General features: G+C 34.9%; 1 protein-coding gene across 1 annotated transcript; it reads right to left on the reverse strand.

Annotated features, from left to right (window-relative positions):
* Positions 1–3,038: 3,038 nt before the first annotated feature.
* CPISCA (chloroplast-localized ISCA-like protein) lies at positions 3,039–22,931 on the reverse strand. Its single transcript, XM_022039806.2, has 3 exons — positions 22,641–22,931; positions 12,704–12,922; positions 3,039–3,273 (listed from the first exon to the last, which is right to left on the reverse strand). Exons 1-3 carry the CDS (start codon positions 22,804–22,806, stop codon positions 3,131–3,133), a joined length of 528 nt encoding a protein of 175 aa, XP_021895498.1. The 5' UTR covers positions 22,807–22,931; the 3' UTR covers positions 3,039–3,130.
* Between the last annotated feature and the right edge of the window lie 1,026 nt (positions 22,932–23,957).

Below are 23,957 nucleotides of genomic sequence, written 5' to 3' on the forward strand. Positions count from 1 at the left end.
ATAGAGTTGTGAAAAGAAAGCATAAACATTTACTTCAAGTAGTTAGAGCTCTCATGTTTCACTCATCTTTACCAAAATATTTTTGGGGTGATTCAATATTTACTGCTACTTATCTTATTAATAGATTACCAAGTCAAATTTTATATTGAAAATCACCCTATGAATTACTTTTTGGTCATATACCAAATTAAACACACTTAAAATATTTTGGATGTTTGTGTTATGCTACTAACACACGTCCACGTAAAGATAAATTTGAAACCAGATTTTTAAATGTGTTTTCATTGGATACTCAACTGGACATAAAGCATACAAACTTTGTGATTTACATTCCAAACAAATCTTTACCTCTAAAGATGTTTTTTATGAAACATAGTTTCCTTTTAATTCTATGCCTTCTTCCATTGTTTTTGTTCCTTTACCATCTATTCCTCTTACATTGGATCATGAGATTAATGTTCAAGATAATGCTCAACTTAATAGTCATCAATCAGTACCTCATGTTTCATCTCCATTACACATCATCTCCTATTTCTTCTCTACCTACTGAATCTGTCCAGGTTAGACATAGTACTCGAATAAGGTCAAAACCAGTTTGGTTGAATGATTATGTGTCTAATATTACACATTCTGCTTCTTTTCGTTTTACTAAATAGGTTAAGTCTTCTTCTACAATGTTACCTACACCTTATACTTCTAACACTTTTCCATATACTACTAATACTAGTTTCTTATCTACATATGTTGACTTTTTGGCCAATGTCTCTATTATAAAAGAACTTGCTACTTACAATCAAGTAAAGAACAATGCAAAATAGATTGAAGCTGTGAACCAAGAGTTAACAGCATTGGAAGAAAATAATACTTGGGAATTAACATAATTACTTGCTCATAAAAGGCCAATTGGTTCTAAATAGGTGTACAAAGTGAAATTGAAGCCAAACAGAAGTGTTGATTGATATAAAGCCAGGTTGGTGGTTAAGGGATATAATCAGTTGGCTGGAATTGACTACATAGACAGGCTTTCACCTATTATAAAAATGGTGATAGTGAGAATATTTTTTGCTATAGTTGCTGCTCAATTTTAGCCTATACATCAATTGGATATCAATAATGCTTTTTTGCATGGCTTCATAGATGAGGACTTATACATGGTACCTCCTGATGGATACACTAAAGTAAGTCTGGACAGGTATGCAAACTTAAAAGGTCATTATATGGGTTAAAATAGGCTTCTAGGCAATGGTATTATGAGTTGACTACATAATTACAGCAATATGGCTTTAAGCAATCAGTAAATGATGTTTATTTGTTTACAAGAACAACCAGTAATTCATTTTTGATATTACTAGTTTATGTTATTGATGTATTAGTTGCTGGAACTCGAGAACATGAAATCATCACTATCAAACAATTTCTGCATCAAAAATTCATTATCAATGACTTAGGGTATGCTAAATATTTCTTGGGCCTTGAGATAGCTCGTTCATCCTCTTGTATGTACATTAACCAGAGAAAGCATACATTGGATATTATAACGGATACTGGACTTCTATGTGAAAAATCTATTGTCACTCCATTGCCAAAAGGAATTAAATTTTCTCAAGATGATGGCAGTTCATTTCTTTCAGAACCAGATTCCTATAGACGTCTTGTAGGCAGGTTGCTTTATTTAGGTTTTACCAGGCCTAACATTTCTTATGCAGTACAGCAACTTAGTCAATTTGTTAATGCTCCCAGGCAACATTGGGATGCTGCACTATATGTGGTTCGTTATCTAAAAAGATGTCCCTCAAAAGGCTTGTTTTACTCATCCAATAATCAAGTCTTCTTAGAAGTTTTCTCTTATGTAGATTGGGCCTCTTGTGCTGATAGCAAACGTTCTCTAACAGAATTTTGTATTTTTTATGACAATTCACTTGTCTCTTGGAAAACAAAGAAACAAACTACTATTTCTAGATATTTAGCAGAAGCAAAGTATCTAGTATGGCAGTAACTTGTATTTGAATTGCAGTAGATCACAGCTTTATTGTAGGATTTTGGTGTCAAGATTCCAACTTCTATTTTTCTCTGGTGTGATAACCAGACAGCTTTACATATTACCATCAATCATGTATTTTATAAGAGGAATAAGCATATTAAAATCGATTGTCGTCTAGTTCAAGACAAATATAAAAAGGGTTTCATTAATCCACAATATATTCCTTCAAAGCAGTAAGTTGTAAACTTGTTAAGAAAGTCATTAACTGCTCCTTTGTTCCATCAATTCACTACCAAGTTGGGCTTAATTGATCTTCATCGAGCTCCAACTTAAAGAAGGGATGAATTGTTATGCTGAATCAGTCATTGTTAAAATTAGTTAGATGAGCTGACAGGCAGTTTCAATTGTAAATGAATTGACAGATAGTCTTAGTATTTTGTTTTGTATATAAAGGTATTAGGAGAGCTTGTAAATGAATTGACAGATAGTCTTAGTATTTTGTTTTGTATATAAAGGTATTAGGAGAGCTGTATCTCCCCAAACAAAAAATAAATAAAGAAGCAACTTCTTCTTCTGCTTCAATTTTTTAAGTTTCTTTACTCTCTAATATTATGTTCACATTTTTTACTTGAAAAATTACAATTTATACATAAAAAAAAAAGAACCATTATATATGTAAAATCACAAATTACACAACCATATGAATGACTTGAAATCGATTACACCATTATATTATATCATAATCTTCTAGAACTCAAACAGAAATTAACTTGTTTGTTATATGATAATCCCGAAAAAATTGCTTACGAAAACAACTGCACCAAAACAAAACAAGGACTAGTGATAAAGTTTAAATAAAACATATCGTAATAATTAGATTAAAAAATAAAGGAAAATTAAATAAAAATTGAACTATATGAGAATGGTAAAACCAGACAACTGTTTTAAACTATTTATGATGGAAAACATAGGAATAACTTCCTGTGAAAAGTCTAGCTAAGCAATAAAACTACTAGAAAAGTGTCCAAGAAGGATTCATAAGGAACAATGATGCATGTAATAGGATAAGATCAACTTAAAATTGATATATGAGTAAAAGATATGTTACATTCTATTCAATATCTGCCAAACATTTTTGTATACATGATTTCACATCTCTGCTGCAAAGGATTTTCCACAACCACATGTCTGCGTAGCATTTGGGTTCTTGAAAGAGAAACCGCCGCCAATAAGAGCATCACTGTAGTCCAACTGCATCCCAAATAGGAATAGGAGACTCTTTGGATCACAAACTGCAAGCTCATAAGCATATCGGAATTAGCAGACAAGATGATCGAAAGATCTTAGGAACTTTTGAAAGATAATTATATTTTACATACAGCAGATGTTACAGAGTCAAACACCAATTCCCTCCTATGGAAATTAATACTGCAAAATGGTAAAGCAACAAGACATGTAATATGCTAATGCAACCTCTAAAGCTTAGTAAGAAAATTCAATAAGAGTTTTTCGTACTCTTTTTTAACAAGAGATCTTTTTGTTCTCTCTTAAAAAAGTCATTATCATTCAGATTGAAGATTTTTTGTTAAGGAACCATTATTATTTAGAGATCAAAGAGTTCTTTATTGAGTCCTGACTCTCTTCTACGAGAACTTGCTAAAAAGATCTAATCTAGGGGACCTAATAGATTTCATGGAGATACCTGAATTTTCAGTCTATGTAGGTTATAGGATTGTAATGGAGATATAACTTCCAAGATAAACCCAGCAACTGCTCTTTGAAAAATCAGAAAGGATATTCTTCAAATTTTAAAATTTACTGAAATTAGCATAATAAGTAACATTGCTCTTGTTGCTACATCCTCCCCTAGTTTCAGTGCATTGGACCCTAACATCATATTACATTCCCCTTAAGAGTGTGCTTGTGGACAAGCATGAAATCAAAATAATATGCCATGTTGCATGGTTTGGGATGGATGATTCCCATACGTTGAACGAAGTGATATCTTCTATTTGGCATCTTCGTCCTAGTACAAGAATACGGCAAAAAGTGGAACGAATGATCCCAACAAGTTGTTAGTGAAGGAATCTAGAGTCACCAATGAAATTTCTCTGGTTGAAATATGTTAGATGACAAGAATCTAATTTAGGAGTTTGAATAATGGTAGGTGCTCATTAAAAGAACCTCAGATCTCTTATAGCAAGGGAAACTTTCAATCCAGTTTGGTAAGAAACTTTTTCTCAGACTGTTCTGATTGAGGAACATGGAGGAAAGGAAAAAGAAATGACAAAATGCTCACCCCCTTAAAATAATTAGTGCAGAGAAAGTAATGGGCATCCTCACTTTCCTTAAAATTCTAATTTTTCCATTTCTCTAATTAGAGAAAGAAGAGAGAAAAGTAAAGATCCTAAAAATTTTCAAGGAAACTTTTCTAGTTTATCCTATTTAATTTAGCATTCTATTGATAGATGATATTATAGATATTTTTTCTGTAAAGAATCTTTCCATTTCCTTAATAAAACTAAGCCAAAGAAGATATTACAACTATCATTTTGTTTCCTTTATTTTTTAATTTTTTGTTACCCAAATAAGGAAAACACTTGCAGGGGTTCAAAGGAGATGGTGACTGATAAGAAGAGAAGGAAAAAGAGCTGCAATGGCAGTCGAGTTTCAAAGGTTGCTGGAGAAGATAGAATAGTGTAAGGTGAGAAAAGAGAAACGTGAGTGAAGGAGGAGATGGTATCCAAGTCCAGTCTTGGACAAAAACAGGTTTTGGGTCTTTTAGGGGCCGATTATGTTTGATGATTTAGCATGCCACGCTATTTTCTGATTAAGTAGCATATACATGGCAAGGATGTTAGTTTTAACAACAAAAATTAACAGAAGGAGAAAGATAGGAAGAATGTGAAAGTTGAAATTCTTAATGGTTCTGTTTTAAGCATTAAAGAAGCATCAAAGACCAAAATAAGAAATGATTAAAAGTTGGAGGACCAAATATGTACTTATGCCAAATATATATATAAACGTACATTAAGGCCAAGTTTGAATAAATCTAGAATTTACATACTATATTTATAAATTTACACTCAATTCAACTATACAATGATGGAAATTATCTTTTAAAGGATAAAAATTGATCTTATATGGAATTCGATGCATAAATACATAAATTTTTATTATATTGTAACTAATATAACCATCTCCTAATTGAGATAAGTTTGAATTAATAGACGAATTTCCAAAATGTGAATTTATTCAAAACATAGTCTAAAGTATCAGCATGTTTTTAATACCTAAACAGGCAGAGGTACTCAAGTGTGCTATGGCCTTCTGGCCATTTATGATCAGAAACTGCCATTTTTGGTTGAAGTGACAGCTAAAATCTATGATAGATGTTACTAGAACGTCCATACTTTGCAACATGACTCTATACCAAAAGAAAAACAATTCAAAGCTGGAAAGTTTCTAAAATTAGCAAGTTTTGTATGGAAGACATTAGTGTCTAAGGTTTAGTCCAATTCACCCTTTCATGGCCAGAATTGAACAACCCCAACTCTATTATCTAAAGAACACACAATTTGTAGAAAAAGAAATTTCTTGCAACCCTCTATAGAGGAGAAATGCAAGGAAATTGGTCTCCAATCTCTGGCTTTCTAACCCTTTGCATATCATGAGCAATTAAGCTTCTACCCCAGCAAAATGATTGAACTGCCACACTTGAAATTATAATTACCCAAACTTGCAATCAACCCTCAAGTCTCGAGTCCTCACTCCTACCCAATGAAGCTACAATTGAGAGGTCTAGGTACGCTGCTACACTCACTACATGATATTTCAGTAACAAACCTCCAGCTTGCAGTTTTCCAATCTTGCAATTTATGAGAGAAATTTGAGAATACTATTAAAGAGGCTCCAAGAGGGTGTTGCCCATGTGCAAAACTTTACAATTCCTTAAGAGAAGATACTAAAAAGATCTATAAAATCAATCCCATAAATAAGGAGGTGACTTTTTTTTTTGAAATAAAAAGTAAATAAGGAGGTGACTCTTGAAAAAAGTAAAAAATCGTTCAAAGCCAATGGTTGCATATAAAAGCAAAAAGGGGGTGGTGATAGATTCTCAAATGCTTAATTGCTCATCTTTCTAGGTTACCGAAAAGATAGCAAGAGGATAAACATAAGAATTTTATCTGAACTTTTTGATGCTGGGATACCATTCCAAACCCCCAACTCCATAGTTGTCCAAACCACTAACTACCTGGCAAAGATCAAGGAGATGGAGAGTAGAATTCCAAAGCCTTCTAGTTTCAGGACACAAGAATAAGATTGTTTCACTGTTCATTCTCACCCTGAAAGAAGAACCACATGTTGCCGATTCTACCTCTCTTCATAAGATTACCAATGGTCAGAGTCTTCTCCCATGCTACTTTCAGGTTTAACCAAAAAAAAAAGCGATTCTCAGGGCTGCTTCTGCATTTCACATTTGCTTCCATGGTGAATAATCTAAAAATCAAATCAGGAGCCAAAAAACAAGGGGGATAAGCTTTAGCAAACCACAAACATGTTCAGACCGGAAAATCAATTGTAACTAACTGAATAAACAACGAATCCACCATGATATCAATTAATTAATCTCCTAGTCGCTGAGGTTTTGGAGGAGAAGGATGCTTCCTTAAGTCTAGCAACAGAAAAGATAATAGGGGAAGGCCTATTACCACACAAACAATCAGCACATTGATCAAAAACCCCATTTACCTACCACTTCCTACTTTTAAACAAATGGGGTAGTGAAACTCTGACCACTTCCTCCTAATCCATATCTAAGAACTAGAGCCACAAGATCCCTTACTTGACCTAGAGCACCAACCATCTATCTGAAACCTAACTTTGGCACTATAAAAATCTCCAGTACGCAGAAGTCTTACAATAGAGAAAAACTGTTTCCACTTGGCCACAAAAACTTGATTAGAGCTGATTTCCTCATGAGCATGTTCAAACAATTTCAGGCCATCAAGTAATACTACCTCATCTTCTTTCAAAAATAAAGATAATACTACCTCATTGCATTTATATCAACTGATAAGAATCAACACTGGATAGACTATCCTCCAAATCACTTTTCCAGAAACAGGAAAAGAAGAAGGAAAATAGATAGCAAGGTTAGATAAGGCACTTGTAAGTGTCAATCCACCAAGTTAGATAAATAATTCATCTTCCAATGGCTAACGTCATCTCCATCCTTCAAACAATGGGATTCCCCAAGTTATTTTCTAAAATGTAGGCTTCAAGGTGCAAGCCAAGATACTAATAGGAATATTAACTTGATAACACAGGGTCCAAGCAAATTTATCACAATTAACATCTTGCCCAATTAGAGTAATCTCAGATTTCCTCCAATTGACTTTTAACCAAAAACCTAAAACAACTTGAAAGCATAACAGCCACACCTTATATTGATACTAGCCTCTCTATCGATTTCAAGAAAAGTGAGTGATATTAGCAAATGTGAGATGGAAAATTTTTGCCTTTTGATCCCCCTCTGACATAGTGGTACACATATTAGCTTCTTCTAGCACTGGTCAAGAGGCAATCAAGGGTTTCCATAACAAGGATGAACGAAGCGGTGAAAAGGGACGCTTACCTTAAGTTCTTAGAAAAAAGGATATTGAAAAAATCATATAGACACCCACTGAGTGCAACTTTTTTAGATAATACCATTATTATAAAGAAGCCACCAAGAGGTACAACCTAAGAACAAAACTTACACAACAGTCAGATAATCAATAAGGTTCCCAGAATCCTCCATACAATAAATAGAATGACCCTTGTACAAAAATACAATCTGCAACCACAAATCTTTAACTATATTAAAAAGAAAAATCATATCCTCAGAAGCTATCTAGATTATTTCTTTCCAAATATCCAGAGAGTGGCCAAAGGGATATGAGAGATAAGTTTTTTCCTCCTCTAATCACTCCAGATACCCAAACAAGCCTGGACTCTATTAGGTACATTACATTATGTCGATCATAATGCAGTAAAAATTAGGAGTAATTTCTACTCAAGGCGAAAAGCATTGTGACCCTGCAAGGTGAAGAACATTATTAGATATTTTGATAGGCTACAATAGGCTTATGAAGAATTGAATGAACTCAACCAAAGAGAGCAATTAGTGACCATGTGTCTCTTGGCAGGATTAAAACTACGATTTGTGCCTATATGCTCATAAATATTTGGGAGAGATGGCCTTCCTTCTTTTGCAAGCCTATATAGGAGTATTGTGATCTTCCTTTAAGGATACCTCCTCATAAGATATATATTACCAATTCTATCTTGGTTATTCAAGAGAAATGGAGGCTAAGGGGAAGGATGCAGTAGTCATCATGGTCATTCAAAAGTACGTGTGGTAATTGTGTGTGCCACTTTGAGGTGGTCATGATAAACATAATATACTACGAGAGTGCTCCCATTATGGGAAATGGTGATAAACATGATGATTATTGGTAATTGACTATGAAACACCTCAAATAGCTAATTTTATTACAAATGAGACAAAACCGCAAAGTTCAACTTCTATAGCGAGTGCATTGATGGTTTCTAACAAGGAACGGTCCAAATTCCTTCAATTACTTTGGGGAATGAGAGTGAAGTTCCTATTAATAGTGGAAGACCTACTCATCACACCATACCTTCTGCTTTTTACATTCCCAGTTGTTTAGTTAATCTCATGTCAACTAGGGAATTAACAAGCTATTGTATTTTTTTCTTGCCCAATTTTGTTGTTATTTAAGATTTGACGACATGGAAGAGCACCCGCGAAGAACTTGAATCTAAGAGCTTAAACTATTTTAACTCTTTCTGGCAGCCTGTAGTACAATAATCAATCTCAAATTCACAATCTTTTCAAGTCATCGTTCTCCAGAGAAATTAAGGAAGCTAGGTCCTACTTCAGCGCATGTATCTTACTTCTTTCAGTGTCTTTTTGGATGAGGAAAAAATCATAAGAAATAAACTACTCGAGGACCACAATATGCATATGGTGTTAGCTGGAAAATTGAATTGACTCACTATAATTCATCCATACAGTTTATTCGCCACCAATTGTCGTAAGTCATTTTATGCACTCTACTTGAATTAGTGACTGGCAGGCAGTTATATGCATCTAAATGATCTTAAAGGTGCATCTATAGTGGATTGATCGTGGGCTTACTTAACCTAAGAATATATAATGCAGAATGGTTTCGTTTTAGATTGCCTAAATATATTAGAAACCATAATTCTATTAAATATAAAATTTTCATACCATTTAGTAGTCTAATATTGTATTAGTGACTTCATTATTTTATTCTTATTATAACTTAATTTTTCTATTAGTATTGGTAATATTATTTCCTAATTCTAGTAGTATTAGCATTTCTTAGTTTGCTCCTATTTAATAAAGATTACATAAGAAATATTACAAATATCTTTGTGATTTGATTTTTTGTTATAGATTTCAATTATTCAATATAATACTTTAAGAGTTTTTCACTTTTTTGGTAGTGTGATACAATCAAGTTCTTATTGTGATGTTTGAGGGTTCTTAAATATGATATTTAAGAAACAATATGTGCGGTTTTAGGCTTTTATTACCAAAATTTCTAAGTTGGCAAATTAAGCTTATTTTGTTATAACCAGTTGGTATCAAAGTTAAAAAAATCCCTACATCGAAAAATTTCAAAATCCTACACCCAAAACCTTCCAAACAAAAACAACATAAAACCATGAACCCTAACCCAATCTACCTACCACCATCCTAGATTATGGTCACCGGTGAGATCTGATCCACACAGTTGGCACCACCAGCCTCGCAAAACCCCAATCAAAACTCCAGCAAAAAATGAGTCAAACGCTTCCCAAGCTCCCTAGCAGCTATTTCTCGTTATCCTGTCCTTCAAGATAATCGAGTCTCACACCAACCTTCAGTCTGCAACCCCCATCTCCAATCAAGTCTATCAATAGAACTTGTCATTTTGGGCGACCAAAAAGTTGTGCGAGCCAAATGCACGCTCAGCTACAAGTTAACACGATCGTTCTAAACTATTTTGACTTTTCTCAGCCTCGAGTTTGATCAGACCGGTTCCCTTGATTAGTTCCCACCTCAAACAGACTAGTCTGACACTCATTCAAGAAAATTTTCAACTCTTAAATGGTGAAGAATGCTGAACTAAATGCAAGACAAAATTCACATGAGGCAGATACTAATACTAGATTCCAAAGAATGCAAAATACAACCAATTCAATTTTCGCAGAACTAAGACACCTCTACACTGCACAAGTAACTTCATTATTTCAAAATTTGCAAATTGCCAGCAGCTGAAAAAAGACACACTGAAGATAATGCTAGAGATATAACCAAGGAAGTAAAGGTTGAAACTCCTGATTTCAATAGAAGAAAAGATCATATTTCTTCCTCGATTGACTTAACTCAATTGAAGAAATAATTTAACTGGTATAACATGTCAGTTTTACTAGATCTGCCAAAGTTTGGTTTGGACTTGTAAAAATATGGTGGTACAATATTGATCAGAGCAATACAAAAAGGAGATAACCAATAATTGAAACATGAGATAAGATGAAAGCCACTCTTCATGAAAAATATTTACCTCCCAACTACTTTCACAAACATATTGATCAAGCTTATAGTTTAATTCAAGACAAAATGTCAAGTAACTGAGGACCATGGAAGTTTGAATTAGAAATTCAAAGTGAGTTGGTAGAAGACAATAGCCAAACAACATCTCGATTCAAAACAGAGTTAATGACTACTGTTAAATTAGAGTTAATTCAACAATCTCCTGTAACCAGATCACAGACTTACCAAGTTGCTCTTGACATGGAAGAATATTTAAAATATCCAATACCAAGAAACATTGAATTTCCTATCATGGAATTCACTCCTAATGATATCTTTGAATCAAAAGATGAGTTGAAGAATGGATTAATATCAACTTCCAACTCTCCCAAGGAGATGCAAAGAAGAGATGATGATAATGGATACTACAAGGATGATGTTTAGCACTAGGGAACAAGTAAATATCTCTCTTTTGTCTTTAGTAAGGTGCATATACTTAGAAAGGAGCAAGAAGAACCACCATGTGTTCCTATGCTCAAGATCTTTTCTCAAAAGACAACTCTAAGAAGTTCCATGCAAGGAGAAACCTGACACATCAATTAGTCAATATATTGATTTCATCCTACCACCAGAATTTCATACTCCTAAACAATTATGTGTTCTCATTATGTTTGCTATTGAAAAGAATGATCAAGCATAAAATTTGTTGAACTTTCATAAGGAAGCTCAAAGATCAATATTTTACATTATTCGCCATTTCAAAACTCAGAACGATTTTTTTCCAACCAAAAGAAAATGATGCAGAATGTATTAGGTTTCATTGTCTAAATAGAATTGAACCGTAACTCTGTAAAATATAAAACTACCATACTAGTTAGGGATTTATTATTCTCGTTTTAATAACTTTAGGATTTTATTCTCATTAGTATTTAATTTTCCTAATTGTATTAATAGTACTATTTCCTAATTCTGTTAGTATCAATATTCCTTAATTTAATTATATTCAGTAAAGGTTATTTAGGAAGCATGATAAATGTTTTGTAATTTCAATTTTTAGGTTATTATTCAATAAAATATTTTAGAAATTCTCAATTTTCTGATTATCTAATGGAATCAAACCTTTCGAGTATGATGCTTAAGAATTTTTACATATGGCGTCTAGGTTATTATTCCTATATTCTAAGTAGGCAAATCAACTTAATTTGTCTAACATCACCATAAAATGCTGATTGGGCTGCTTCTAATTGTTACTATGCCTTTGTGGATGCTAAAATGGTGTACTGGAAGAGCAAGAAGCAAATTGCAGTTGCTAGATTTTAGTATTGAGTCAGATTAAGTATTAACATAAAATAAAAATAAAAACTGATTTGGAAATTAGTATGTTACTCTTGCTTAACACTAGCATAGGTAAATGAACTTCTGACAGAAAAGTACATTCCATTGTTGAAAATAACAGGAATGATATTTTTTTATTTTAATATAACTGACAGCTATAAGCAATACATTATCAAAAGCGTGCATAAACTAATACAGCTTATAAGTTTGTGTTACTTAAACACTTCAATGGTTTATTTTATCTTTAGAAAAAAAACTATATTATCTTCTAAGCGGTTAGAAAACTTAAAAGTTCTCCAACTAATAAGCTCTCACAAAAAGAGTGAACCAAATATCCCCAGTTGTTATCAGAAAAAGGGAAAGTTAGTTATAATTTTCAGAAAATTGTCTTACTGAGGGTATTGCATATTATATTTTCTGCTTGGGCAAAATGCATTTGAATATATTATGGTAATACAATTAAATTCATTAATGGTTTTACTTGGCTCTTTAAAAGCAAATTCCAAAAAGAACGACATTTCTTTTCTCCAATTAAAAATCTTTAGGAAAAGCAAATAAGAAAAATTTACTTTGAGAAAAAGAATCTCAAAAAAAGACAACTAAACAGGGCCATAATGTTGAAATGATTGCCAAAAGAAATTATTAGACTTTGATTTCATGATATACCAGTAATAGCTTGATTTGTTAGTTATATGATCAAGATAAATATGAGATTTGTGTGACCAAGGCTCATGAGAGTAGTATGACCCAAATATGAAGGCAGAAAAAGATCATACCAATCACGAAGCCATTATATTCTATAATTGAGTCATCTGGTCTTGTGTTTGCTCTACTCTCAAACTCCATTGTGTAAGACATGCCCGAGCATCCACCCTGTTTTACACCGATTCTCAAGCACAAATCTTCATTACGGTCAGCCCTCATCTTTTTCAAGTGCTTCATTGCATTCTCAGTAAGTGAAATGGCAGGAGTGAGCCCCTCTGATGTTGGCATTGCTGAAAAATTTAAGGCTAATAATCATATTTAGGAATATGCCACGGGAATTTTTGTTTTTATTTATTTGACTAACATGCCATGCACAAATACTACCAAGTTTTACATCTAACTCTAATTAAACTAAGGATCTGCAAAACTACCCGAGTTAGAGCTCTTTTTTAAATAGAGCTTAAAAACAGACGCCCATGCAATAGAGTAGATAAGCAGTAAGTAAAGAAAAAATTAATTTACTATGTGATAGAATGACTCTAGTTATCTCTCTTGTTACTCCAGTTTCCAAAAATTCACATCACCACAATTATGCATCAAGAATGTAGTCCAGGCATGCAAGCTTAACTATAAGACCATTACTTACCTAAAGCATTATTGTAAGATTGTGACTTGCATAATAAAGCTGTTTGCTCAGAAATATAAGAAGCCTCGTGTCTCATATAAGAAACATAATGGAGAACCCCCAATTTCAAAGAAAAATATAAGAAGAAAGATATTAGTGTCTGGTCAGTGTTTCTTTACTAAATACTAAAATATTCGTGCTATGTAGAAGTAGATCACAATTTCAATTTTGAATTAACTTTTCTTTTTGAAATAAAAAGTATCTATTCACAAGCACCAAGGAGGTGCAAACCCATATAGAAAAGTATTTAAATATCAAACAAAATGTTTATAAAGTCCCCAAGATCCATACAAAAACAAATAGGATAACCCTTAATCAAAAAACCTAAGGTCTGGAACCAACTATTCTTAATCTTATTAAAGTTAGCTTCAATGCCCTTAAAAGCTCTTATGTTTCTCTCTTTCCAAGCCACCCAGAAAGTAGCAAGGGGGATAAGACCCACATGCTTTTTAGTACACTAATTCATTTCCACCCCAAATCTCCCCTCACTCTGAGTTTGTCATTACCCAATTAAAACTCAAGAGCTACAAGATAGGGTCCAAAGTCCATAAACAAATGGGCACCAAAATCCAACGTGGTTGCACGACTCTGCATCTCTTTTGCACAGAAACAGCCATACAACTTAATCCTACCCCTCCTAATCAGCTTGTCCAAAGTTAACATGCACCTCTATCTGCCTCCCAAGCAAAAAAAGAAAAAAGAAAAAAAAAACCTTGTTTAGATGGTTTCTTTGACTTTCCAAATTTCCTTAGAAGGAAAGTCATTGCATGTAAGCCCTCTTTTTGCCGAGTAGTTACAGAAGGATCTAACAGAAAAAATCCCTCTAGCATCAAGCTTCTAAACAGGGTAATCCTGGCCCAATCAAGTCTAACCCTGGATAGAGCGAGAAAAAGTGCCTAGGACTCCTTCACTTCCCAATCATTAAGGTTCGTTGTGATCTCCACGAACCAATCAACATTATACATTGTACCAAGGAAGGGTTCCTGAACTGAGCATCCTTAATTCCATTTTGAATTAATTGTACCCTCCAGTCTTAAGTTCCTTAGAGTGGATTTCATTTCCTACTTAGACAAGTAAGAAATAAGACAAGAGCTGAATAAGAATTGAACCCAAAAGAATCCTTTGCATATACTTGCAACCTAAAAAGCATCATATCTACAGTATTGGTGATCTCCCAAGTCCACTAATAGCGAGCACTTAATGGTGTACTCATTTGGAACAAATGAATGATAAAATGTTATTTCATTTGCAAAAGAACCGAATAGAAATTCATTTTTAAATAAATTTTGAATCTAAATGATAATAATTTGAAGTATCTTCTGGCATTAGTTGAATTAGTTTTTTTTTTTTTGAAAGAAAAGTATAAAAATGTATTGATGATAGCTGCCAAGGGGGCACCGCCCATGTGCAATTTTACATATCGATGAGTATATCTAAAATAAAAGAAAAATCAACATTACTATCAATATCATGCTCAAGTATGGTAGAGCTAAAATAGTGAAACCAATTGTCTTTTAAAGTGTTGAAGTCTAATTCTTTTCCGTCAAAAGCACATTGGTTTATTTCCTTCCAAATGACCCAAAATACCGTGAGGGGGATGAGTTTGAAGAGTTTGTTTCTTTTGTTAAGACCTTCCCAAGCAAGAACTTCCCCAAATATTGTGTGTTTGTCATGACCCAAGAAAGCCCCAGCAGGCCAAGAATCATCACCCAAAGTTTATGAGAGAAAGGACACCAAAGTAGAAGATGATTACACGATTCTGGACCCATTTTACAGAGATAGCACCTGTTTGCTATAGGAATTGCTCTTCTCATAAGATTATCCAAGGTAAGAATTTTTTCTTTAGCAGCTTCCCATGCGAAAAAAGAGATTCTGGGTGGGGCACCAGATTTCCAAATGATTTTAGCTGGAAATTTCAATTGATTTCTGCTGATCCGGCAATCCAGGTAGTCATAGAATGAGCTGACAGTGAATTTGCCAATAATTTTTGTGTGTCCAGTGCAACTTGTCGTCATGATTTTTAATCTGGATGTGCGACAAACAGAGAAGTAAAGCTTCATATTCTTCAATTTTCCAATCCTGAAGGTTTCTCGCAACAGTAATGTTCCATGTATTAAGGCTGTCCGAAGTGACAACCTCCTCCACGAGCGCATTTTTGAATTTAGAGATGGCATAAATCTGTGGGAATCTATCTTTGAGAGCTGCAGTTCCGCACCAGGTGTCATTCCAAAATTGAATTTTGTCACCTTTGCTGATATTCCAATCAGTACAATCAAAAAAGGTTGGGCCAATGTTCATGATGTTTCTCCATAGACTTCTGCCATAGTTGTGTTTTTTAATTTGTGAAAGATTCTTTTGATCACTAGCAAACCATTTACACTCAATAACCTTTTTCCAGAGACTTTCTTTATCATTCTAATATCTCCAAATCCATTTTTCAAGAAGTGTTTTATTTAAATTAACAAGGGATCGCAACCCCAAACCGTCGTCAACTACCGGTTTTTTTACTTCTTTCCAGCTGACAAGTTGATATTTTTTCCTTTCAATGTCCACATCTCCCCATAAGAAGTTGCAGTGAATTGTTTCAATCTTTTTTGCCACCTTTGATGGAATATTGAGTACAGAGAGATGGTAGATAGGCAACTTGGAGAGAGTGCTTTTGATGAGAGTAAGCCTGCCCTCTTTTGATAAAAATTTATTTTTCCAAGTGGTCAATCTGTTCTGTACCATGTCAACAACAGGGTCCCATATCCTACTGTCTTTGTGTTTTGCACCCGGCAGAACACCGAGATAGGTGATAGGCAGAAGTGAGAGTCTACAACTGAGAATATCCTTAAGGGAATCAACATTATCATCACCAACACCCAAATAACCATTTCAGATTTGTGAAGGTTGATTTTTAAACCAGAACAGCTTGAAAACATGATAAAATGCATCTCAAAAAGATGAGTGAGCGGATCTCCGGTTGACAGAAAATAAGGGTGACATCAGCAAAAAATAAGTGAGACATCTCAATTGTTTTGTTTCTGTTGTCAACGATAATGCCTTTGAGCATATGCAATTCTTTAGCTTTCTCGATAAGTTTATGTAAGGCCTCCATAACAATGATGAAGAGAAGAGGGGAAAGAGGGTCCCCCTGCCTCAAACCTCTGGATGCAGTGAAAAATGAGGAAGGTCCACCATTAACCATAACCGCGAAGCTGGATGTTGTGATGCAAAATCTGATCCAGCTTCTCCATTTCTGGTCAAGACCTATTCTTTGAAACATGTAGTCATTAAAGTCCCAGTTTACATGATCAAATGCTTTTTCCATGTCAAGCTTACAAAGAGCACCCCTCTTATTGTGTCTTGTGGCTTCATCGACAATCTCATTAGCAGTCAAAATGGCATCATAGATTTGTCTCCCGTAAACAAAAGCATGTTGGCATTCACTAATGATTTTGTCGAGCACTTTAGAGAGTCTTTTAGCAAGGACTTTAGATAATAATTTGTAAATACACCCAATTAGGCTAATGGGCCGAAAATCATTAGTTGAATTAGTATACTTACAAAATATAAACAAGAGGGCAAAACACAATTCAAGCAATTTTTTCTCCAAAGTCTCTCAAAGTACATTTTTAAATTCCATCAAATCTTATGTTTCTACTATGTTTGAAATAAATTCATAAATTTATGCTTAGTTCAATCAGCAAACAGTAAAAATCCTCCCTAAAATAGACAAATTGAACTTATTTAGGATCATCATTTAATAGATTTTTCAATTGACCTTGCCACATTTACCCCTATGAGTTGGCTTGAATATTCCCAACATTATCCCTACAGTAATATTACTAAATCTACCCCAACTCTTTTCCCTTATTCCTGACACTTCTCCCACCCCGTAAAGACGCCTTGTCCTCAAGGTTGATTTGAGGGAATTGCTCCTTGAGGAAGTTCCAGTCTTCCCAGGTAGTTTCCTTGGACGTCATGTTGAGCCACTTTACTAACACTTGTTTAACTTCTTTTCTTTTTTTTGCAGAATTTTTTCGGGCTCTAGCTTAACTTAATCTGTCTGAATCCATGACTGGCAGGAAGTTGTTTTCTGCGTTGTTGTCTCCTTCATACTCCTTTAATTGAGACATATGTAATACATCATGGATGGTGGTGTCTTGAATCAACTTCAGCCTGTAAGCCACTGATCCGATCTTCTAAATAACATGAAATATCCCATAGAATTTGCCAGTTTCAAACACCTTCGGACCATTATACTGGACTGATAATATGGTTGTAGTTTTAATAGCATTCAACCCTCTTCCTAGAACTATCTCTCGATTCTTTTGTTATCAGCAAAGTACTTCATGCAATTCTGCGAATCCATAATTTGTTCTCTGAGCATTCGATTCATCACCTACTTCTTTTCCAGCCATTCTTCGATCTTAGCCACCCTAGCATCTCTGCCCTCGCTCTCGGTGACTAGTGGAGGGGGATATCCATATAAGACAATGAAAGGTGGTATTTTTAAGCTCGACTAATAGACGTTGTCATACCACCACTCCATATTGACCATGCACTGGATTTCTTCGAAGTCATACATCTCAAATAACCTTCAATACATTAGTTGAACCTCTCTGTCTGTCCATCAACCTACAGATGATAGGCTAAGCTGTAGTGGAGATTGGTTCCCATCATCTTCATCAATTCTTGCCCAAACTGACTTGTAAATACCTTATTCGTGTCAGTGACAATAGACCTCAGCATCTCATGGAATCTGCAAACTCGGTCCAAGGAAACTCGAGCAATAGTCTGAGCAACAAAAGGATGTGACAAGATAATAAAGTGACCATACTTGGTGAACCGGTCTACTACAACCAGGATGGTGTCCTTGCCTTCTAACTTGGGCAAGTGCTCTATGAAATCTATTGTTGCATCAGTCCAACCCTGTTTTAGAATATCAAAGGGTTGTAGCAACCTTGGGTAAGCCACGTTTACCCCTTTGCACCGTTGGTGCCATGTTTACTTATCCATTCTCCCACCTCTTACTTTATCTTAGGCCAGTAAAATCCTTACTTTAACTTGCTATAGGTGCCTCTTACTCTGGAATACCCTCTTATGTGCGAATCATGGTGGTGTTTTAGCAACTATTCCATCAAGTGTGTCTTCTCCCCTACAAACAGGTGCCTTTTGTACCTCAATGCTCTTTGCTGGCATGTGTATGGACCTTGGGAATAAGGAACCAGCATCAGATCGCGAATAAGGTTCTGAGTCATTCCGTCCCCTTAATATGATTGTTGAATTTCCTGCATCCGAACGGGAACAACTGCTGATGCTGTCATGCACAATTCCTCTCCTTCATACACTTCTCTTGTGGACAAGGCATCTACGGCTCTGTTTTCATTCCCCTTTTTGTACACAATCTTATAGTTAAGTCCATCAATTTCACAATTCCTTTGACTTGCATAAAAGTTTGAATTCATTGCTCTAAGAGGTGTTTGATGCTCCATCAATTAGTCTTAGTGATGAACTCGCTTACCTCAAAATAATACCTTCACTAGGCGACTACCATGAGAATTGCAAGCAACTCTTTCTCATAAACACACAAGGTTTGGTTCTTGGAGCTCAATGATTTACTTACGAATGTTATTGATCTCCCCACTTGTGATAGAACTATCCCTATCCTTGTGTTGCAAGCATCTACCTCCACCATAAAGGTCCCTGCAAAATTGGGTAGAGTAAGGACAAGGGCACTAGTCATTGCAGTTTGAGTTCTTGGAAATCCTCCTCTGCTTGCTCATTCTACTGAAAGGCGTCTCTCTTGAGTAATTCTACCAAAGGTTGGCTTATGGTTCCATAGTTCTTCACAAGCTTCTTGTAATATCAAGTTAAGCCTAGAATTTCTTTCAATTTCTTAACTGCGGTTGGTCTTGGCCAGGTAATCATGACTTCAATTTTCGAATGGTCTGTCTTCACACCTTCTCCTGTGATGATGTGCTACTCAACTTGTTTTCTTCTAAAATAGCACTTGGATTTGCATGCAAACAACTTATCTTGTTTTAGCGTCTGAAACACTTTTTCTAGGTGTTAATAGTATTATTCCATTATCCTACTATAAATCAAAATATCATCAAAAAATACTAATTCGAACTTTTTCATGTAGGGCTAAAAAATTTGCTTCATTTAGGACTGAAATATAACTGGTGCATTAGTCAAGGCAAAAGGCATGACTTTAAACTCGATGATCTTTTTACGAAGGGAATGTTGTCTTGTGCATGTCATTATGGTTCATCTTGATCTAGTAACAGCCTGATGTTAAGTCTCTTTAAAAGAAAAAAAAAATGACTTCATGTAATTCGTCTAGAAGGTCATCAATCACAGTTATGTGAAACTTATTTTTAACTGTAATTGAGTTTACTTGTTTGCAATCGACACAAAACATGCAAGAGTCATCCTTCGTTTTTAACTAGGAGCACTGGAGAGGCAAACAGGCTATGGCTGGACTGAATGATAGAATTGTTCAGCATCTTGGTGATTTGCTTCTCAAGTTCCATCTTTTGTAAATAAGGGTACTTATAGGGTCTGACTTTTACTGTTGGTCCTCTGATATTAGAGGAATTGAGTGATCTTACTCTCTTTTTGGTCGTAAGGAATCAGGTTACCCAAAAATTTCTTGGTACCTACTAATTATAGGTAACAATAATTCTTCGTTATCATTGACCCCCTCCTGAGCCTTCCGTGGTTGAGTTTGGTACTGAATAGAGTACATTATACCTTCCTTTCCCTGTTGCACCTTTAGGAGTCATCTTCCCAATGCTTTTCCTAACCCCCGCATCATTAATCCTTCACCTTTTACGCTTTGAATGGTTACTAGTTCCCCATCATTTTGTTAAGATGATTTGGATCTTCTCAAAGTCGAGGGACAGAGGGTTGTGTCTCTTCATCCAGCCAATTCCCAAGATCATGTCGTAACACCCTAGTTCCAACACTATAAAGGTCCCCTTGAACCATATTTTCTGCATTTTTCAATTCCAGACTAAGGTCCGATGGTCGCTGGTTAAGGCTTCAACATTAGCCACCAATACCTTGAGTGTCAGAGCCTTGATCAGCCACATCCCACTCTTCTCTACCACCCAGTGGTTGAGGAAGGTACGTGTGCGCCTGCTGTCCATAAGAATAAGGACAGGTCTAATGTTTATCGTTCCCTAGACCTTGATTGTACTACCCTATTCTTGTCCTTCCAATGCGTGGAGGGAAATTTCTTTTTGTGGTCTCCTCTAGAGGGTCTTCGTTGGTTTCTTCTTCTCCCCCTGACTCTTCTTCCTTTTCTTCGGTTGCTTCCAATATCAAAAGCTGTTTATTCTTATATTAATATCCCCGAAAATATCTCTCTCCACATCAATAACAGGCATTGTTTTGCTTCTTTTTTTCAAATAGCCTGCCTTTGTTTGGGTTAGTAGTACCCTGGTGAGGTCTACTTCGCCAGTTTTCAGGCATAGCCGAAGTAGCCTCCAAAAGTGAATACTTGTGTGAATAAGAGGGTGCTCGAAAAGTATCGTAATGCCACATGATTGCCTTGATGTGTTGGGACTGTAAGAGGGTTTCTTCACACGCAATATTGAGGATCTGTGGTATATACATGTTGATAATGGATCAAAAGTTCCTCATCTAGACCGCTAATGAAGTTGAAGACGAAGTGGGCTTCTTCCAGTATCGGATTGATCTTCAGCATCATGGACCTTAGATCTTCAAATCTCTCTTGGTATTCATGTAGAGATCCTTCTTAAGTGAGTTTGTTGAATTCACTAATGATGTTTGCCACTAAAGGTTCTCCAAATATCTTGCACAGTTCCTCTTCAACCATCCTCCAATCTCTTCCACCCACTACCATGTCGAGCTTTTTTCCAAACTATATGGCGGCAATCTTTATCTTCTACTAATCAGGCATTCTATAAACCTAGAAGCACTTGTGCCTGAGCTTTAGCCATGCCCTTAGATTAGTTCCTCCAAATATGGGGATATCCACGTGCAGTGTGTTCCCGCTTAGGTACCCAAAGGTGTTGGGATTTGTCCCAAGGTGATTACAGACTCCTGGAGTAGGTAGGATGTCTCTCATTGGGGAGGGAACCTGGGAAGACTGTCCAGTACCAGAGAATTATTGTGGGTATTAGATTGGTTAGGAGCTGGTGCCTGCCTAGTGTTAGAAGAAGGAGAGTGCAGGCCACGTGAAGGTTGTGGCATTTCGGGATTTTTTGGGTTTTGAGCTGTATGGGTGGAGTTTTGAGCGGGTAATGCGGAAGTATGGTTTTGGCTGAGAAGGGTTCTGACTACCATCATCATTTATATTCTGGAACTAGTTTCTACCATTCTCGCATCCATGGCCTTGTATATTTCTGGCATGAACTAGAAGCGTTATTCAATCTTTCGGACGGCGTCTCTAGCTGAGACACCTTCTGAGCATAATCATGGTTGCCTTGCTCTTTCCTTTCGCCAGCTTAACAGTGGTACTAACAGGAGGACAAAGGTCATTATCCTTTGATACCACGTTGTCAGGCTCTTGGCTCATTAGGGTATATAGCCATGAGGCAAAAGAAAGAGTTGGTAGAAGAGGGGGGAGGAGAAGAGACAGAAAAAAAAAACAGAAAAGAGTAGGAATTTAACAAAACTGGCTAGATTTTTTATTCATTTCCATGAAATGCTGCATACATATTTATGCCACCAATCATTGGCACCAGGACAGGCTATTATACAGTGACAGCAATACACGGTCAGCTGTTCTTATTAATTGGCTTGAACATTCCCAGCATAATTTATACATTAACATCCTTAAATTATCCCGACTCTTTTCCTTTATTCCTCACTAATTCCATCATCTAATAGAATTTAGGTCCTTCCCTAGTTGAACCAACTGCAAATCTCCAAACGAATTTGATGAAATTTCTGATTTCTTCAAACTTAGCCATACTCAAATTTGACATGTACCTGGTCAACTTCATACAAATTTCATTTAAAATGAATTCAACAGTTTGAAATGATCATAATCTTCTTCCAGATATTGCAATAGAAAAAAATTTCACTGCAGCTTTTGATTGCAAAACGTGCTTTGCACACATCAAAAATTACTAACGACCAAGAACTACAAGTTAATCAAACTATTAATCTTAACAAAAATCCCAAAGCAAGCGAATCCAAAATAACTTAAGACAAATAACAAAACCATTACAAAATCATTCACAGTAAGCACCAAAAAAATCCATGAAAAATCAGCATCATCGAACAGCACCAGATAGGAAATGTTCTATGCAAAACTCGTATGACTTATGGCAAACAAGGAAGAAGAAAAAGCTGAGTACCTGGGAGTGAAGTTGATCGAATAGAGAGAGGTTTTCTACGGCTGTGAATTTTCCTTTGAAATCGAAAAGAAACCGAACGACTCTGAGTTGAAGAGCTCGATTGTAAACTGCTAGTACATAGACGAAGAAGAGAGAGAGTTTGCGGTGTAATTGCAGAGAACGCCATTGGAGCGTACGTCAGACAAACTCTCTGCTCTGATTTTTCATAAAAACCTGATTTCGGATTGGTGATTAATTAATTATGAGGGAACTTTGAATGCTGAGTGTTTGGGTTGCCCGCGAGAGAACAGTTGACGGTCACAAAATCTTGATGTCCCTTCCAGCTTTTTTTTTTTTTTTTTTTTTTTTTTTTTGCTGTTCTGATTTTTATTATTTCGATTTTTTTGAGGTTTATATTTTTTTTAATTTTTTTCTTTTTATTAAACCAACCTTCCTTGGAGATAGAGGGAAAGACAAAAGGCATGGTATGGACGTAAACAACAAGAAACAGGTAGTTTTTTATCTTGTTTGATAGTATGAAAAAATAGACCGAGAAAATTTAAAAAAAAAATCAAGTATATTTTATTATTTGATTAATATAAATATATATAGTTTTATCTTTATTATTTATTTTTATATTATAAAAACAGTTTCTAGTTTATTAGAAAATTACTAGTAGCATGTAAATCAAATAGTATAATATTTTTATTGTATAGCTGACCCAAATTTGAGTATTATCCACCGTCTCAAAGAAATTATTAGAAAATTAACTTATGCATGTATTTTTGTGTACATATATCTACTATGCATTTATAATATATGTAAAGTGGTATTCACTAACTTAAAAATAAACCAAATTTTATCACTTGTTCACATAAATTGAACTGAGAATCAAACAGCATTGCTCTCGTCCTAGACTAAATTGAATTAGTTTAAGTCAGTTTAGTCTAGATTTGAACCAAGTTAGCTTAATTCTTTTAAAATTTTAAATAAAATATATAATAAAATATTTAGCAATAAAAATGTAATATACTAATTTAACCTCTAAACTTTGGTTATTTTTTTATTTTAATTTTTTGTTGCAAAATAATTTCATATTTTATAATTTTTGTTCAAAATACTAACACTATCAATTTTAAAAGATAAAACATGAAAAAAAAAAATTAGTCTTGTTTGGTTCTCTCTCCCCTCTTTCACGCAAATGAAAAAACTGAATCCAATTTTTTTTATTTTAGGCTTCCTTTTTTAGTAAAATAAGTCAATCACCATTCTTATTCATCAAATAGATATGTCTATTAATATGAGAGAATAAAAGAAATAAATGATTTTTACCATTAT

Source organism: Carica papaya, chromosome 6, assembly GCF_054855325.1.
Source record: "Carica papaya isolate Zhongbai chromosome 6, ASM5485532v1, whole genome shotgun sequence".
Classification (NCBI taxonomy): Eukaryota; Viridiplantae; Streptophyta; class Magnoliopsida; order Brassicales; family Caricaceae; genus Carica; species Carica papaya.

Coding starts and splice junctions, on each gene's coding strand:
- CPISCA (XM_022039806.2), bottom strand. CDS start 22,806: ATGGCGTTCTCTGCAATTACACCGCAAACTCTCTCTCTTCTTCGTCTA. Junction 12,923..22,640: donor TCGATCAACTTCACTCCCAG/GTACTCAGCTTT, acceptor TAAATTTTTCAG/CAATGCCAACATCAGAGGGG. Junction 3,274..12,703: donor ATATAATGGCTTCGTGATTG/GTATGATCTTTT, acceptor ATGAGCTTGCAG/TTTGTGATCCAAAGAGTCTC.